Below are 20063 nucleotides of genomic sequence, written 5' to 3'. Positions count from 1 at the left end.
TGTTTTGGGTTTGTTATTGTAGGTCTTTTCCTTCTCTTGTGTTTCCTGCCTAGGGAAGTTCCTTTAGCGTTTTTTGTAAAGCTGGTTTGGTGGTGCTGAATTCTCTTAGCTTTTGCTTGTCTGTAAATGTTTTAATTTCTCCATCAAATCTGAATGAGATCCTTGCTCATAGATCCTTGTAGAGTAATCTTGGTTGTAGGTTTTTCCCCTTCATCACTTTAAATATGTCCTGCCACTCCTTCTAGCTTGCAGAGTTTCTGCTGAAAGATCAGCTGTTAACCTTATGGGGATCCCCTTGTGTGTTATTTGTTGTTTTTCCCTTGCTGCTTTTAATATTTTTTCTGTGTATTTAATTTTTGATAGTTTGATTAATATGTGTCTTGGCCTGTTTCTCCTTGGATTTATCCTGTATGGGACTCTCTGTGCTTCCTGGACTTGATTAACTATTTCCTTTCCCATATTAGGGAAGTTTTCAACTATAATCTCTTCAAATATTTTCTCAGTTCCTTTCTTTTTCTCTTCTTCTTCTGGGACCTCTATAATTCAAATGTTGGTGCGTTTGATGTTGTCCCAGAGGTCTCTGAGACTGTCCTCAGTTATTTTCATTCTTTTTTCTTTATTCTGCTCTGCAGTAGTTATTTCCACTATTTTATCTTCCAGGTCACTTATCCGTTCTTCTGCCTCGGTTACTCTGCTATTGATCCCTTCTAGAGAATTTTTTTTTTAAATTTATTTATTTATTTATTCCTGGCTGTGTTGGGTCTTCGTTTCTGTGCGAGGGCTTTCTCTAGTTGCGGCAAGCGGGGGCCACTCCTCATCGCGGTGCGCGGGCCTCTCACTATCGCGGCCTCTCTTGTTGCGGAGCACGGGCTCCAGACGCGCAGGCTCAGTAGTTGTGGCTCACGGGCCCAGTTGCTCCGCGGCATGTGGGATCGTCCCAGACCAGGGCTCGAACCCGTGTGCCCTGCATTGGCAGGCAGACTCTCAACCACTGCGCCACCAGGGAAGCCCTAGAGAATTTTTAATTTCATTTATTGTGTTATTCATCACTGTTTGTTTGCTCTTTAGTTCTTCTAGGTCCTTGTTAAATGTTTCTTGTATTTTCTCCATTCTATTTCCAAGATTTTGGATCATCTTTACTATCATTATTCTGAATTCTTTTTCAGGTAGACTGCCTATGTCCTCTTCATTTGTTAGGTCTGGTGGGGTTTTGCCTTGTTCCTTCATCTGCTGTGTGTTTCTCTGTCTTCTCATTTTGCTTAACTTACTTACTGTGTTTGGGGTATCCTTTTCGCAGGCTGCAGGTTCATAGTTCCCTTTGTTTTTGGTGTCTGCCCACAGTGGGTAAGGTTGGTTCAGTGGGTTGTGTAGGCTTCCTGGTGGAGGGGACTGGTGCCTGTGTTATGGTGGATGAGGCTGGATCTTGTCTTTCTGGTGGGCAGGTCCACGTCTGGTGGTGTGTTTTGGGGTGTCTGTGACCTTATTATGATTTTAGGCAGCTTCTCTGCTAATGGATGGGGTTGTGTTCCTGTCTTGCTAGTTGTTTGGCATAGGGTGTCCAGCACTGTAGCTTGCTGGTCATTGAGTGAAGCTGGGTCTTGGTGTTGAGATGGAGATCTCTGGGAGATTTTCGTCGTTTGGTATTACGTGGAGCTGGGAGGTCTCTTGTGGACCAACTTCCTGAACTTGGCTCTCCCACTTCAGAGGCATAGCCCTGATGCCTGGCTGTAGCACCAAGAGCCTGTCATCCACATGGCACAGAATAAAAGGGAGAAAAAGAAAGAAAGAAACAAGAAGATAAAATAAAATAAAATAAATTTATTAAAATAAAGAATAAAAAATAATTATTAAAAAAAATTTTTTAAGTAATAAAAAAAAGAAAGAAAGAAAGAAGAGAGCAACCAATCCAAAAAACAAATCCACCAATGATAACAAGTGCTAAAAACTACACTAAAAAAACCAAAAAACAAAAAACAAAAAAATGGACAGACAGAACCCTAGGACAAATGGCAAAAGCAAAGCTATGTAGACAAAATCATACATGGAAGCATACACATACACACTCACAAAAAGAGAAAAAGGGAAAAATATATATATATCGTTGCTCCCAAAGTCCACCTCCACAATTTGGGATGATTTGTTGTCTATTCAGGTATTCCACAGATGCAGGGTATATCATGTTGACTGTGGAGATTTAATCTGCTGCTCCTGAGGCTGCTGGGAGAGATTTCCCTTTCTCTTTGTTCACACAGCTCCTGGGGTTCAGCTTTGGATTGGCCCCGCCTCTGCATGTAGGTCGCCTGAGGTTGTCTGTTCTTTCCTCAGACAGGACGGGGTTAAAGGAGCAGCTGATTCGGGGGCTGTGGCTCACTCAGGCCGGGGGGAGAGAGGGGTATGGATGCGGGGCGATCCTGCAGCGGCAGAGGCCAGTGTGACGTTGCACCAGCCTGAGGTGCGCTGTGTGTTCTCCTGGGGAAGTTGTCCCTGGATCACGGAACCCTGGCAGTGGCGGGCTGCACAGGCTCCTGGGAGGGGAGGTGTGGAGAGTCACCTGTGCTCGCACACAGTCTTCTTGGTGGCTGCAGCAGCAGCCTTAGCTTCTCATGCCCGTCTCTGGGGTCCGTGCTGATACCCGCGGCTCGCGCCTGTCTCTGGAGCTCCTTTAAGCGGCGCTCTTAATCGCCTTTCCTCGCGCACCAGGAAACAAAGAGGCAAGAAAAAGTCTCTTGCCTCTTCAGCAGCTCCAGACTTTTACCCGGACTCCCTCCCGGCCAGCCGTGGCGCACTGGCCCCCTTCAGGCTGTGTTCATGCAGCCAACCCCAGTCCTCTCCCTGGGATCCGACCTCCGAAGCCGGAGCCTCAGCTCCCAGACCCCACCCATCCCAACGGGTGAGCAGACAAGCTTCTCGTGCTGGTGAGTGCTGGTCGGCACCGATCCTCTGTGCGGGAATCTCTCCGCTTTGCCCTCCGCACCCGTGTGGCTGCGCTCTCCTCCGTGGCTCCAAGGCTTCCCCCCTCCGCCACCCACAGTCTCTGCCCGCGAAGGGCCTTCCTAGTGTGTGGAAACCTTTCCTTCTTCACAGCTCCCTCCCACTGGTGCAGGTCCCGTCCCTATTCTTTTGTCTCTGTTTTTTCTTTTTTTTTTTTGCCCTACCCATGTACATGGGGAGTATCTTGCCTTTTGGGAGGTCTGAGGTCTTCTGCCAGCGTTCAGTAGGTGTTCTGTAGGAATTGTTCCACACGTAGATGTATTTCTGATGTATTTGTCAGGAGGAAGGTGATCACCGCGTCTCACTCTTCCGCCATCTTGAAGCTCCCCGCTTCTGCCCATTTTTAAGTGGATTGTTTTTTCGATATTGAGTTATATGAGCTGCTTGTATATTTTCGGTATTAACCCCTTGTTGGTTATAGCATTTGCAAATATTTTCTCCCATTCCATAGGTGTCTTTTTGTTTTGATGATGGTTTCCTTTGCTGTGAAAAAGCTTTCAAGTCTGATTAGGCCCCATTTGTTTATTTTTGCTTTTATTTCTTTTGCCTTGGGAAACTGATCTAAGAAAATTTTGCTATGATTTATGTCCAAGGATGTTTTGCCTATGTTCTCTTCTGGAAGGTTTATGGTGTCATGTCTTATATTTAGGTTTTTAAACCATTTGGAGTTTATTTTTGCATATGGTGTGAGAGAGTGTTCTAATTTCATTGATTTACATGTAGCTGTCCAGCTTTCCCAATACCACTTGTTGAAGAGACTCTTTTCTCCATTGTATATTCTTGCCCCCTTTTTTGAAGGTAGGTGTGTGGGTTTATTTCTGGGCCTTCTATTCTGTTCCACTGAGCTATATATCTGTTTTTGTGCCAGTGCCACACTGTTTTGATTACTGTAGCTTTGTAGTATTGTCTGAAGTCTGGGAGGGTTATGCTTCCAGCTTTGTTCTTTTTCCTCAGGATTGCTTTGGCAGTTCTGGGTCTTTTTTGGTTCTATATAAACTTTAGGATTATTTGTCCTAGTTCTGTGAAAAATGTCATAAGTATTTTGATAGGGATTGCTATCTAAGTCTGTAGATTGCTCTGGATAGTATGGCCATTTTAACAATATTAATTCTTCCAACCCAAGAGCATGGGATATCTTTCCATTTCTTTGAATCATCTTCAATTTCCTTTATCAATGTTTTATAGTTTTCAGCATATAGGTCTTTCATCTCCTTGGTTTTTTTTAAAAAAATTAATTTATTTATTTTTGGCTGCATTGGGTCTTCGTTGCTGTGCACGGGCTTCCTCTAGTTGTGGCGAGCAGGGGCTACTCTTTGTTGCGGTGCATGGGCTTCTCACTGCAGTGGCTTCTCTTTGTTGCGGAGCATGGGCCCTAGAGTGCACAGGCTTCAGTAGTTGTAGCACGTGGGCTCAGTAGTTGTGGCTCACAGGCTCTAGAGCACAGGATCAGTAGTTGTGGCACACAGGCTTAGCTGTTTTGCAGCATGTGGGATCTTCCTGGACCAGGGCTCGAACCCATGTCCCCTGCACTGGCAGGTGGATTCTTAACCACTGCACCACCAGGGAAGCCCCTGTCCTTGCTTTTTTGAGGGGAGAATTTGCTGAGCTCCTCGGTCTGCCATATTAGAGGTCAAAAGTTTACTCAAAATAGATTTATTGAGATAAAATTCTCATAGCATACACTTCACCCATTTAAAGTATATAACTCAGTGTTTTTTAATATATTCACAGATATGTTAAACTATCACCACAGTCAATTTTAAAACATTTTCATCATCTCAAAAAGAAACTCCTTGCTCTTTATAGTTATTGCTCCCTATCCCCTCACTTCCTCTCTTCCTCCCAGCCCTAAGCAACCACCAATCTACTACATGTCATCTTTTTCTTAGTAAGCCTGGCTAGAGGCTTATCAATTTTATTGATCTTTAAAAAGAACCAGCTTTTGGTTTCATTGATTTTCTCTATTAATTTCCTGTCCTCAATTTCATTGATTTCTGCTCTAATTTTTATTATTTCTTTTCTTCTGCTTACTTTGTATTTAATTTTCTCTTCTTTTGTTAGTTTCCTAAAGTGGAAACTTAGAAGACTGATTTTAGGTCTTTCTTGTTTTCTAATACATGCATTCAATGCTATAAATTTCTCTGTAAGTACTGCTTTCCCTGCATCCCAGAAATTTTAAGCTGTATATTCATTTATATTTACTTCAAAATATTTTAAAATTTCTCCAGCAATTTCTTCTTTGATCCATGTGTTATTTAGAAGTGTGTTGTTTAATCTCCAAGTATTCTGGGATTTTCCAGCTATTTTTGTGTCACTGATTTCTAGTTTAATTCTATTTTTTTAAATTTTAAAGGTGTGTTTTATAGCCCCAAATGTGATCTACGTTGGTGTATGTGCTGTAGGTTTATTTATAAGACACTAACAAAAATCCTTTATATCCATATCTTTATTTGAACAATTTTCTATAATATCTAGGAGAACACAGCATTAATGATGCACATTTACTAAGTACAACATTAGACAACTACAAATTTAGAGCATAAATGTCAATCTGATATTGTTTTGGTTTTCATCTTAGCACTAGGTGATATCTGGTGAAAACCCATGTTTCAAAGGCTTTTGTTGATATGAGGTGTATTATTAACTTATTTTTTAAAATTCCATGTGAGATATGCTGGGGTGGGTTTAGTTTAAAACTAGTATTGGTTGATAATGCGTTTCACTTCTCAGTACTTTTGCTTTTTTAAGGATGAATATTTTACCTAAGAACTTTTCAAACATTAACTATATCATGTTTTTATATGTAGATCAGAGTAGAATTTCTTTTCCAGATCCAACAAGGGAAAACATTTGAAAAACTGCAATGTTCAATGTCATTGTAGTTAAAAGGCATATCCATTTCACAGTAAGTTAACAATTAAAGTTAGTAATTAAAATACAATATATTAAATGTCATAAGCTCATTTCTGTGCAACACTGTTAGAGCAATTTAAATTTTCCAAGGACACATGAAAATCAACGTAACTCCAGTGTTCCACAAAAATACATAACTAGGAATCATAAATTATAACACACATACCCACATTTAAAGGAAAAATTCAGCATATGTTGGATAAAATTAAATGGCTCAAGTGATGTAGAGAGCCTGAAATGTAGACCAAGTTTTTATAACATATAATGACAATAAGATATTTAAATCTACTGACTCTGAAAAATGCCATGAAAATGTACTGACCTACCAAGCACTGAATTGTACATACCGGCTTCAACTCAAAAAACATTTTTCTTTCAAATATTTCAAGAAACATTACAATACTAAGGAAATGTTATTCATTTTCAGACATCTTAATGAATCTAATAACACCCATTAAATTGAGCTAATGACCATTTTAGCTAGACCAAATTATAAAATTAAAAAAAAATGTATAAAATGTATTTTGGCAGATATTTTACATAGTGCTTTTCAGTTCCTGATCTATTGAGAAATCTACTGTAACCTCAGGTTGACTTAATTTAGGGTAATACTGAATACAATGAATTAGAATTTATAGCACTCTTTCCTATTTTCACTCCATCTTCGATATGGGTAAAGGGTTCTCAAAAATTTTTTTAATGAATGTCCATGAAAGATTTTACAGTTATACCTTTTAGCCTTACTAAGCACAGGTCAGTTCAGTGGAAAACAAGCCACTTAAATACTACGAAGAATCTAACTTATCTCTATATTTCTTCCATATATTCATTTGTTTAATTGTAACACAGAGCCCCCTAACCTCAGGAAACACTCTTTCAGACCACATTTCATTGGCTCTGAGATTGCTGCTGCCTCACAGTTCTAATACCTGTTTGGAAATGAGAGAAAAGAAGGGAAGGAGAAGTAACAGGAGGGGAGGGTCATGCAGAAAGGGAACGAAGGAAGAAAGGAGGCCACACCCACCCAAACCCTCACGACACCTTGAGAAACAGGGCAAGATATCCTTTCCAGGCAAGACATCCCCTTACAGAGGAGAAGTTCCAGAGGACTTAAGGCAGCTCTAGGAGGGAAGGGAGCAGGGGTTAAGGCGGCCCTCACAGCACAGCCTGAGAAGAAATCACAATGCACTTTACCCATACACAGAGCCTCTCTAACACACAGGCACACAGCACACCTCTTGGCTCCAAAGCCAACACTGGAAGCATGCACACACCGTCATGTTCAAATACACACTGACTTATGTATGGCCTGCCTGGGAGACAGCCCTCAGAAGGGACCCAGGGGCTTGGCCTGCAGCTGCAGGTCCTCTGCAGGCTGCACAGCTCAGCTGGTGGCTCTGACAGTGACTCTGAGGGCTGTGTGTTGACAGCGACCTTCCTCTTTCCTTTTGGGAGGCTCTCACCGCTTCTTGTCAGGCTGGGAGAGCTTGCTACTAATTAATGACCGAAACAGAGTACTGTACCCTCCAGGGGGGCACTGATTCATTACAAAAGCCAAACCTAGTTATAGCAGGTAACTACGACAAAGAGGAAACCACAAGGCGCCCCATCTGATTAGCACCAAGAACTTGGTACTCATCATTTCCTCACCTCCCATATGCCAGTTGCCAACTCTGATAAGGAAAAGGAGCACCTCTTGCTGGACTGGGGCACCCCACAGGTACCAGGAGGAACAGAATGGAACCTCCTGCCCCACATGTGCCCTCGGTGCCACTGCTGCATATGGGAAGACAGCACAGCTGGAGGGCTGAGTGACTTCAGGCAAGTCACTGCCCTTATCTCCCTCTCAAATTATCATCAGATAAGGACTGTAGTAGCTGCCCTTCTACCTTCCAGGGCTGCTGTGAGGACACAATGAGGTAACAGAGAAAGGCTGAAGTGAAGCATAGCCAGACACAAGGTACTGTCTCTACATTACCTTTCACCAGGAGAACTGAAGCGCCACACATGACATTTTGCTTTGTTTTATTCTAAACAGTTGAAGATACTGAAGACTCTGTGTGTGTGTGGAAGAGAGAGAGACAGAGAGAGAGAGAGAGAGAGAGAATATGAGGACATCTCAGGATGGTGCCAGATGCCCTTTTACCTAGGGTTACCAGGGAAGTCATTTCTCACAACAATCACTATACTGAAATGCTAATAAAATATTTTCACGGCCTCCGCCACTGCTATTAAAAGATTTGATCTATATTATACATAATCACTTACCCAGAAAGAGACAACTCTCAATTATCCATTAAAATGAAGGAAATAATAAAGTAAATGACACAAACTGACCCGAATCCCCAAATCTACTATCAGTTGGCTTTGGAATAAATATTGTTGTACTTTTGCAATTGATGAAAGAAGTGTCAGGTGCATTTTCACAACTTCCAAAGGAATCATGAAACTACACTTCATGGATTTGACCCCATACTCATCTTTCCCCTTCATTATAGTTACTCTCAGGCAGAGCAAAGCCTTAATCTAAGAAAAGTTACAAGAAGGGAAACTGCTTCTAATTTTTCAGCTTTGCTTTCCAAGGTGTGAGCTGAGTTTCTCTGTACAGTGAGTGGGGAGGAGACTATTGAGAAGGGGCTATTAAAACAATGAACTGTTGCTTTCTCAAAGAATTCTTTCTTTGAATTCCTATTGTATGTCATAGAGGAATTATGAAAAAGCAAATTAGTGATAATGCTAAAGATTGTACTGCAGAGAAGTGAGAACAGCAAGAACTCATGCAAAGATTGGCCTGAAGGGAAGCCCCCAGGCAGGCCAGTGGGGCAACTGAGGACTGCCTTCACCCACAGCCTTCAAAAGAGTCAGAGCAGGTGAGTAGACAGGCGATGGGACACAGGATGTGGCTGAAGGAAGGGACAGAGTGAGCAGATAAATGAGTGGGTGGATGGAGTGGAGGGCTGGTGCAGGTGTGTTTGAAGCTGGGTGAGAAAGTGTGGATGGACAAAGGGAAAGGTGAGCAGTCCTCAGAGGCCAAGGATACCCACAGTCAGCAGAATATTGCTGCATCCTCAAGAAAGTAGGACACAGAATGACTTACCAGGACTTGGGGTTCCCTGGTTGTAAGGTATTTCTGTTATGACTAAAGATCTTCAGACCACTAAGAGAAATTAATTCAGATCCACATCTGGGGTTCTAGATAGGCCTTGGAGGAAGTTGGAGCACTGAAATATCATAACCTTTGTGTGGCCATCCCTGAACAGGAGAGACTCTGGCCCAGGTGTGGAACAGAGGCTCCAGCACTTTGCAGCAGAAAGATAGAAGACAGGAAAGAGAGAAAGGCCCAGACTAGACATGCTTCAGGATATGAGCTGTCTGCAGGAAAGATAAAGGGCTGCAGTGGCAGTGGAAGCTAGAGTGTGATCCTGAAGACCTGACAAGACTCAGGGTGTGTGCGGGACATGCTACATAGGACTGAGCTGGGAAAGGGCCTGGGAGGATTTCTAGGTCTGAGGGGGAGAGCCTACAATCACGGTGACATTTTTTGGAGCATCTCTCCCACCCAAGTCCCATCTATGTTCTTAGACTCTGACAGATTCAGTACTAACCACGTGGTTTCAACAGTTCATTGAAGACCACATTGACAACCAGGGAAAATAGAGAGAATCGGATTGAGTTAGTATTTTTCTTGGTTTTGCAAATAAATAAATGTATCCAAACCGAATACAGCAGTACACAATTCAATAAAAACTACCTAAACTAATTAACTTTGTAAAAGCGTGTACATAAATCATGTACATTTAAGAAAGACTATAGCTACACAAACCTGTGATTTTACATTTTATTAGTCCCTCAAAATTAACAGGCACCAAACTCTAGTCTTTCCATTAGAGGGTAACCTTACTGAGTACCTGCAGCTCACTTCTCTGTGGTTCAGGTACTGCGAGGAGAGAACTTCAGATGTGGAAGGGACCTTAAGAACCAGCTGTCTAACACTCTCACTGAATAAATGAGGAATTTGAGGCCCAAATAAGTTAACAGACAGAATTTATCTTTTAATAGCAATATTTATCACTGATTTGAAAATGTTTTACTTGCATTTATAATATTGCACATATTTTAATAAGATGTCTTTTTTTATAGATCATCTAATAGTTAATTTATATAAATCTATGATTGTAATTCAGAACCAGAGTTTCTAAAGAAAGCTAAGACTTTGCATTTGCACAACCTGAAACATTTACTGTATAAGATTTGTAGGAAAAATGGAGACTATGTTTAATTAGAATTTCAGAATGAAAACATATAGAATCTGGGTCTTATTAAACCAAATCCTCTGTAAAATTCAGCAATCTCCTTATATTTTTATATAGGTCAATGTATTTCTAATATGATGCTCTTTAAAGTATCCAGTGGTATTGAGAACATTTATAGAAGTTGCAAAGCCTAAAAAATGTAATCATAATTATTTATTATATACTTCCTTTTGCATAATTTATAAAATAATTAAGATTTCAAGACCTAAATCATGAATATTCTGACAATCCTCTCTAGATATTGACTGACATTAATTCTTAATAAATTAAGAAGAAAGAAAACCTGTCAAGGTTGAAAATATGCACTGCAGGAAGCAGATCTGATAACTAAAAATAGGTCACTTCACAGAACACTGTACCCTGATGTGATATGCACCCAGGGAACATTAATGAGCACATCAATGTAACACATCCTGAATAAAGGACATCAACAATAGCCACTGTGCCTAATCCTATCCCTAAATGTCAAACATTGTGTCATATTACTACATGACTTCCCAGTGTCTGCTACTTGTGCAGGTGAATCTGTAGCTATGTGCACATAATCCAGTTAAAACTGATCTGATTGAACTGTAAACAGAGTTGATAAAAGAGAAGCTTATTGTTGTAGTGCCTAATATGAATATCGCTTACATTTTAAAGAACATAGTATGTAGCAGCAATTTAAAATGCTCAGTAAACTATGGTACAAACGGACTTCCATGCTCTATAACCAACATTCTCTTAATATCTCTACATCATAGTGACACATAGAAGGGAGCTACTTGACCAGTTACTTTACATATTGCCAGTTTATTTCTTTGTTCCAGTTGGACAGTAGCAACATAATTGATTCCTAAACTGGTATAATATGTACTCAGTGGTGACTTTTCTTTCAATTCTTCTGGTTAGCACACAGGAGGTTCCTTGTCGGTGCCTTCCTAACAACAGCTCATACTTATATCTGGAATTTAGGTTTTTGATATCATTTAGATGCAGTGATAAGGATTTAAAATAAATGCTGGCAGCTGAAGACACATTTTTTTCCTTCCTTCCATCATTCACCTGCACGTCAACTGCAGATACCTAACTGATCAAGGATGAGTGTTGTTATAAAGGTAACACAGCACAAAGGAGCCTATCTTTCTTTCCAAGATGATGAAAAGTATTCTAGGGGGAGTTCCAGTCAATAACCCCTTGTTTGGGAGATAATAAGTACTATCTCTTTTAAAATGTGTTTTCAGTAGCTCACTTGAAATAATGGGTTATTTCAGGCAAGAAGTGTATTGTTAATATTTTCCTTGATATCACTTTCAGACCCGTGATATGAATCCCAGGCCCAGGCTGGCTGGAATCTGGATGGTTTCTAGCGCAAGGGAAGATGGGTTAAAAGGAAAGGTAACAGGAAAGATGTGTTTAGCATCCATGAGCAGCTGAGGAGAGTCTTTCCTGTCTCGTAAACGCATCTGAGAAGATTAAAAAAAGAAAAACAAAAAAACAGAGCATCAATTCTTTGAATCTATAAAGATTTTTTTTGACAAAATTCTACCAAAAATCCTCAACTAATGAAGAATATTTATATTTGTTTTAAAATCACTTCATTTTTCCAATAAGGTGTTATCAAGAAAGTTAATGCACTATAAAAATGAGATAAAACAATTATAATAAAAACTGCATTACCCTTCAATAAATTATAAAATTTCCATTCAAACGACTGTGTTGGTGAATCAAAGGCAAAAGAAAGCCTGGGAGATCTTACCTGTATAGTACGAATAAATGACACAGAGACTCTTTCCTCAAACTCGTTAACTGGAGTATACAAATTCAACACTTTGACAATCTGGGAGAAATAAAATGATCAAAGTCTTTAGCATATTATCAAATATATACATGCTGGGTACCTGTAATCTGGAAAACTAAAAGGATCTCTGCATACAGTTTTCAGTTCTACTCAGGGATTGGTTAGGACAAGAGGGGAGAGGGAGTGGTTCTGAAGGCACATTTACCTTTATTAGTTGAATTTTTAAAATAAGAATGTATTAATGTAATATTTTACACTTTAAGAAGCAACATAAATTAGAAGAAACATGAAAAGTAAAAGTGCTCCCACCCGCATGCTCTCAGTCTCTCAAAGTAGCAATAGTTAACAATGTCCTGTGTATTCAGCTAGTTACTTTCTATACGTATTCTATGTGTAATCTATGTAAGATTTCTATGTTTTGAGATAAGTGATGAACATTAAAAAATCCAAGAGTCAGCACAGAAATAACTAGGCAAAAGAAAAGTGGGTATGTTTATGCCTATGCCTTGCCTCATGCTGTGGCCATTGTTCTCCAATGCCCTTCCCATCTTTTCATTTCCTTAAGTTCAATGCACAGCTAAGTAAGACTTTCCCTGAATGATCAGTTATTGCCCCTCAGCACCATTTTGGAATCCTCCCTCTAGCTAATTAGTGCTGAGGGCTTAACTACCTACCAATGGGCCAGCACCAGCCCTGGCCTCCCCTGAGCCCTGTGGCCAGCCGTGCTATGAGCTGGCCCTGCCAAAAAATGGGCAGCAGAAACCAAAGGAAGCAGGGCGGGGCAGCCAACCAGGCCAGGGGCCAGACCTACCCACCACTGAGCCCACAGTAGCTCAGCCCTGCCACAACAGAAAGGCCTACACAGCCCACATAGGGGGTACCCCTAGACATATAGCTCTGGTGACCAGAGGGCAGCATGCTTCTGAGCCCCATAGGATGTTTCCTGCATAAGGCCACTTCTTTAAGATCGGGAAATGTATATGACCTACTTAATACATAGAAAAAAGACAGCAAACTGGGCAAAATGAGAAGACAGAGCAATATGTTCCAAACAAAGGAACGAGACATAACCTCAGAAAAAGTACTAATAGAAGTGGAGATGAGCAATCTACAAGGTTATGATTATAAAGATGCTTGGTGAACTCAGGAGAAGAAGGGATGAATACAGTGAGAACTTCAACAAAGAGTTAGAAAATATAAAGAAGAACCAAAAGAGCTGAAGAATACAACAGTAGACTAAATTATACAGAGGAATGGATCAGTGAGCTGGAAGACAATAGTGGAAATCACTGAAACTGAACAAAAAAAAAAAAATGAGGATGGTTTAAGAGACCTCTGGGACAACTTAAGTGCACTAATATTCACATCGTAGGGGTTCCAGAAGGGGAAGAGAGAGAGAAAGGGACAGAGAACTTATTTGAAGAAATAATAGCTGGGAAAGGAAACAGACATCCAGATCCAGTAAGCACAGAGTCTCTAACAAGGTCAACCCAAAGAGGTCCACACCAAGACAGATTATAATTAAAATGGCAAAAATTTAAGATAAAGAGAAAAGCAACTAGTTACATAAAAAGGAACTCCCATAACAACATCAGCAGACTTTTCAGCAGAAATTTTGCAGGCCAGAAGGGTGTGGGGTGATATATTCAAAGTAATGAAAGGGAAAAACCTATAACCAAGAATATTCTACCTGGCAAGGTTATCATTCATATTTGAAGGAGAGATAAAGAGTTTTACAGACAAGCAAAAGCTAAAGGAGTTCAGCACCACCAAACTAGCTTTAATGTTTATATATTTATTTTTTAATGGGACTTCTCTAAATGGAAAAGAAAAGGCCACAGCTAGAAATATGAAAAGGGAGGGAAGAGGGAAGTTTAAGAGATAAAAGCCTACCTCAAGAAACGAGAAAAATCTCAAATAAACAATTTAACCTTATACCTAAAGGAAGTAGAAAAAGAAGAACAAACAAAACCCAAAGTTAGTAGAAGGAAAAAAAATCAGAATGGACATAAATGAAATAGAGACTACAAAAACAACAGAATAAAAATCAATGAAACTAAGAGCTGGTCCTTTGAAAAGATAAACAAAATTGATAAACTATTAGCCACATTTATCAAGACAAAAAGAGAGAGGGCCCAAATACATAAAATCAGAAATGAAAGAGAGAAGTTACAACTGACATCACAGAAATACAAAGGATCATAAGACACTACTATGAATAATTATATGCCAATAAAATGGACAACCTAGAAGAAATGGGTAAGTTTCTAGAAATGTACAGTCTCCCAAGACTGAATCAGGAAGAAACAGAAAATATGGACAAATTACAAGTAATTAAATCAAATCAGTAATCAAAAAACTCCCAACAAACAAATGTCTAGGACTAGATGGCTTCACAGGGGAATTCTGCCAAATATAAAAGTTAACACCTGAAACTACCCATCTCAATCTATTCCAAAAGAATAGAAGAGAAAGGAAAACTTCTGAACTCATTCTGCGAGTCCACATCACCCTGATACCAAAACCAGACAAAAATACCACAAAAAAGGAAATTATAGGTCAATATCACTGATGAACATAGTTGTAGAAATCCTCAACAAAATATTTGCAAATTGAATTTAACAGTACATTAAAAGAATCATACATCACGATCAAGTGGGAATTATCTCAGGGATGCAAGGATTTTACAATAACCACAAAACAATCAATGTGATACACCCCATTAGCAAATTGAAGAATGAAAATCATATGATCATCTCAGTAGATGCAGAAAAAGCTTCTGACAAAATTCAACATCCACTTATGATAAAAACTCTCAACAAAGTGGGTATAGAGGGAACATACCCCAACATAATAAAACACATATATGACAAACCCACAGTCAACATCATACTAACGGTAAAACGGTGAAAGCATTTCCTCTAATAAAACAAGGATGCCCATTCTCACCACTTTTATTCAAAATGGTATTGAAAATCTTAGCCACAGAAATTAGACAGGAAAAAAAAAAGTAAAAGGAATCCAAATTGAAAAGGAAGAAGTAAAACTGCCACTGTTTGCAGATGACAGGAAACTGTATATAGAAAATCCTTAAGATGCCACCAAGAAACTATTAGAACCAAAAAATGAATTCAGTAAAATTGCAGGATACAAAATTAATATACAGGCAACTCTTGTATTTCTATACACTAATAATAAATTATCAGAACACAATCCCATTTATAATTGCACCAAAAAGAATAAAGTACCTAGGAATAACTCTAAACAAGGAAGTGAAAGACCTGAACTTGGAAAACTATAAGACATTGATAAAAGAAAGTACAGATGACACAAACAAATTGAAAGATATACCGGGCTCATAAAGTGGAAGAATTAATATGGTTAAAATGACCATATTACCCAAGGCAACTACATATTCAATGTAATCTCTATCAAAATACCAAAAGCATTTTTCACAGAACAGAACAAATAATTCTAAAATTTGTATGGAAACACAAAAAACTCTGAGTAGCCAAAGCAATCTTGAGAAAGAAGTACTAATACAAAGCTAGAGGTATCATGCTCCCTGATTTCAAACCATACTAAAAATCTACAGTAATCAAAACAGTATGGTACTGGCACAAAAACGGACACATAGATTGATGGAAAAGGAAAGAGAACCCAGTAATAAACCTACTCTTTTATGGTCAATTAATCTACAGTAAGGGAGGCAAGAATACACAATGTGGAAAAGACAGTTTCTTCAGTAAACGGTGTTGTGAAAACTGGACAGCTATATGCAAAAGAATCAAACTAGACCATTTTCTCATACCACTTAGAAAAATAAACTCAAAATGGATTAAGGACTTAAATTTAAGACCTTAAACTCTTAGAAGAAAATACAAGCAGTACATTTTTGACACTGGTCTTAACAATATTTTTTCAATCTGTCTCCTCAGGCAAGAGAAACAAAAGCAAAAATAAACAAATGGGACCACATCAAACTAAAAAACTTTTGCACAGTGAAAGAAATTATCCACAAAATGAAAAAGCAGCCTACTGAATGGAAGAACATATTTTCAAACAATATATCTAATAAGGGGTTAATATCCAAAATATACAAAGAATTCATACAACTCAAATCAAAAAAACAAATGACCTGATTAAAAAACGGGCAGAGGACCTCTATAGACATTTTTCCAAAGAAAACATACTGATGGCCAACGGGTACATGAAAAAATGCTCAACATCACTAATCACCAGAGAAATACGAATCAAAACCACAATGAAGTATTACTTCATACTAGTCAGAATGGCTATTATCAAAAAGACAACAAATAGTAAGTGTCGGTGAGGATGTGGAGAAAAGGGAACCCTCATGCACTGTTGGTGGGAATGTAAATTGGTGCAGCCACTATGGAAAACAGTATGGAGGTTGCTCAAAAAATTAAAAATACAACTATGATACAACCCAGCAATTCCACTTCTGGGTATTTTTCCAAAGACAACAAAAACACTAGTTTGAAAAGATATATGCACCCCTCTGTTCATTGCAGCATTTATTTACAATAGCCAAGATATGGAAGCAATCTAAGTGTCTGTCAACAGACAAATGGATAAAGAAGACTGGTACACACACACACACAAGAATATCACTTAGCCATAAAAAAGAATGAAATCTTGCCATTTGCAACACTATGAATGGACTTTGCAGACATTATGCTAAGTGAAATAAGTCAGACAATGACAAATACTGTAAGAGCTCACTTATATGTGGAATCCAAAAAACAAAACAAAGAAACCAAAAAAATGAAAATATACTCACAGATACAGAGAACAAATGGGTGGTGGCCAGAGGGGAGGGGCATGGGGTATTAAAATAGGTGAAGGGGATTAAGAGGTACAAACCTCCAGTTATAAAATAAATAAATAAAGCATGCGGATGTAATCTACAATATAAGGAATATGGTTAATAATATTGTAATAACTTTGTATGGGGACATATGATTGCTAGACTTATCACAGTTATCATTTTATAATGTATGGAAAGGTCAAATCACTGTGTAGTATACCTGAAACTAACATAATATTATACATCAGCTATATTTCAATTAAAAAAACACAATTATTTGTCTTAAAATAGAGAAGTCTAAAGAATCATTCAATTATTAGATAATACAGAAGATTATTTTATGGAGTACAAGCTCCATAGAATGTGTAGAACGTACACCCCCATGAAAACAGGGACTTTGTTTTGTTCATGGTTTTATCTTAGTGGCTAGAACATTATACAGAACAGTGTAGAGTGGATAAATAAGTACTGAATGTTGAATGTGCAGGACCGTGACTAGTACTGAAATACACTTTGTGGTAAAATCTCCCTTCTTCAAGATCTACAATATTGATATATATCATCTCTGATACAGATGAAGTCAGCTCAGAGACAAAAGCAATAGCTAGAAGCCTTCTTTACTTCCCTAAATGTCACCGTTGATGAATGTTAAGCTGTTTTATAATAGGGAAAGTCGCCTTACCTGGGCAGTAGTTAAAGCATTGCACATGGAACAAATGGCTTCTGCATCATCATCTGTTTTCTTTTTCACTTGCAAAAGCTGAGCAGCCTGAATGAGAGGTTCCAGGGTTTCCTTAGCCCCACTGTTCATCAGATTCTTGTCACGCAGCCATTCTTCTAGTTGACTGACATTGTACCTATGCCAGAAAAAGGGGGGTGATGGAAATTTACTGAATGTTATCATAAATGTCTTAATTTTTCTGTGCATGGCTTTGTCAGGAATTTCAGTTAAATTCTGTTTTTTTAAAATCATTAGCTGTGCTTAAAAATTTATCACTATAAATAATCAAGAGGCTTATAATCATAATTATATAAGAGTAGGTATAATTCTAGAGACTATAATTCTCTTTAAAGGGAGATAGAAATGTAGCCATTACAGCAAGTTATGAAATAAGATGTGCTAAAAACCAAAATAGAACACATAATACGGCTGTGTCCTTATTAAAGAGCCAAGCAGAAAACACTTTATAGCTTCTTACAACTTGAGAGGTGAGAATTGATAATCCTTTAAGTACTCTCTCTTCCTTAAGTCAGACTCCAAGCTAGTAGACATAATAACAAGATCCCCACATAGGCCCTGTGCTCCGGCCCTCTTTAGGGAAGAGTCTGGGTGATGGAGGTAGTGGCCTGAGGAACCTCAGGGATGAAGGCGAGAAGGGCAAGTTGGGCCCATGGGAAGAGACAAAGACCCAAAATATGAAGAGAGACATAGAAACTACACAAATGCGAGGTTTTAAGAGGTGGCCAACCAAGTGATAGTGGTTCGCAAATGAGAGTGAGATAAATGGACCCACAGTCAGGACTTAGTAATCAGGCAAAGAGAGGCTTCATAGGTATAAACAGAACTTGTAGAAAAATAAATTCTACGACCTGAGTGGAAATCATTATCTTCTTACCACTACCTACAGTGGATTTGAGTAATGGAAAATTTGAAAAGAAAGCCAATGCTTCCTAAGATTAACTACAGGCTTTCGTAGGAGAAATCCTTTTTCCCCCTCTTGGTGAATTTTCTAGCTGTTTTAAAATAAATTATTTGAAAAAAAAATTCCATTATGCTAATAAGGTTATGCTGAGGAGCAGCTGGACAAAATTGAGCACAGCTTTTCTTAAAATAGAGAGGGGCGTATTTCAAACATCAGTAAAAGAGCTATTAGACATGTTCTTGTTGCCATAGGTACAAAAAGGTATTTTATCAAAATAAATTTATAAGAGCAATCAAACATTAGCAATCTTCATTATAGTTTGATATTTTGTTACTGTACAATTAAAACACACACAAAAGGAGAGGAAGCAGCTATCTCATCTTTATGTAGTTTTCATCATCTCCCCACTCCCTCAGACGAGTTATCAGGGCTTTCCTGGTGGTGCAGTGGTTAAGAATCCGCCTGCCAATGCAGGGGACACGAGTTCGAACCCTGGTCCGGGAAGATCCCACATGCTGCAGGGCAACTAAGCCTGTGCGTCACAACTACTGAGCCTGCGCTCTAGAGCCCACGTGCCACAACTACTGAAGCCCACGCGCCTAGAGCTCGTGCTCCACAAGAGAATCCGCCACAATGAGAAGCCCGCGCACCACAATGAAGAATAGCCCCCGCAGCAACGAAGAGCCAACACAGCCAAAAATAAATAAATAAAAATAAATAAAGTTCCCTTTAAAAAAACAAAAAACAAAAACGAGTTATCTTCACATGGAGCAGGGTTCCTAACAAGCAGTGGGTTGCAAGGCACGGCCAGGAGCAATCACGAATGAGAGGGGAGGGTCCAGCCAGACAAGAGGAAGCAGCTCTGTGCCCGGTCTGCCCTTGCTGCTCGCCTGGCGGGGAGCGGGGGTGGGGCAGTGGAACATCAGGTACACTAGCCTCACACGAGCCCCGCCAAGCGGTTGGGCAGCATGAAAAGGCCATGGCAGCTGTTGGCGTTCGCTCACCTGATCTGCATGCCTTTACTCCAGGAGCACATGTCCTTCCGCAGGAGGAGGTTGTTCAGTGTGACGGCCCCCACGATGTAGAACATCTGCTTGACCACCTGCTTGATCAGTTCGGGGTCCATGCCGTGCTGACACATGACTGAGTGGAAGGAGTTGAGCTGCCGCAGGATGGAGTCCAGTGTGTAGGTACCCTCATCAGCAATGCTGGAGGTTCGCTTTCTTAGCCCTGTGGGCTTCACCCCAGACACACCCTGAATGGTTTCATGCTCCAGCATTCCGGAGACTGCAAGAGAAGTTCAAATGTCAGAAAAGAAGATTTGGAAGGAAACGTGTGCACACACACACAAAGATACAGACATACACACATTCAGTTTATGAAAATGATTTGAGTATCAACATAGAGGGAAAAAGAACGCAATAAAAGGGTTTCTGGATTTTAAACTTTAATGAAGGAATAATTCTTAAATTCAAAAAAATAATAATAATTCTTAAGTTCAAAAATTTACCATGAAATTAAGAACTCTTAATGGCCCATTTTCTGAAATATGAAGCAGTAGCCTTGTAATAGCACATGCGTGAGGTACCTTG

The 20063-nt window shown here is 39.4% G+C and overlaps 1 protein-coding gene across 7 annotated transcripts in view; it reads right to left on the bottom strand.

Annotated features, from left to right (window-relative positions):
• Positions 1-4717: 4717 nt before the first annotated feature.
• The window catches only part of MYO5A (myosin VA), a 200720-nt gene continuing 185374 nt past the window's right edge, over positions 4718-20063 (bottom strand). For 4 of the 7 annotated variants that reach the window (XM_036842524.1, XM_036842525.1, XM_036842529.1 and 1 more), the window contains 4 exons: positions 19476-19758; positions 17511-17685; positions 11956-12036; positions 11510-11662 (listed from right to left, as the gene is read on the bottom strand). In XM_036842524.1, coding sequence (XP_036698419.1) covers positions 11510-11662; positions 11956-12036; positions 17511-17685; positions 19476-19758 — 692 coding nt within the window. Of the gene's footprint in view, positions 11663-11955; positions 12037-17510; positions 17686-19475; positions 19759-20063 lie in introns of all 7 variants that reach the window. The other 3 variants (XM_036842523.1, XM_036842527.1, XM_036842522.1) reach the window with 2 other exon arrangements.

This window comes from Balaenoptera musculus, chromosome 2 (genome assembly GCF_009873245.2).
Source record: "Balaenoptera musculus isolate JJ_BM4_2016_0621 chromosome 2, mBalMus1.pri.v3, whole genome shotgun sequence".
Classification (NCBI taxonomy): Eukaryota; Metazoa; Chordata; class Mammalia; order Artiodactyla; family Balaenopteridae; genus Balaenoptera; species Balaenoptera musculus.
This window is presented reverse-complemented; position numbering and strand designations above follow the sequence as displayed.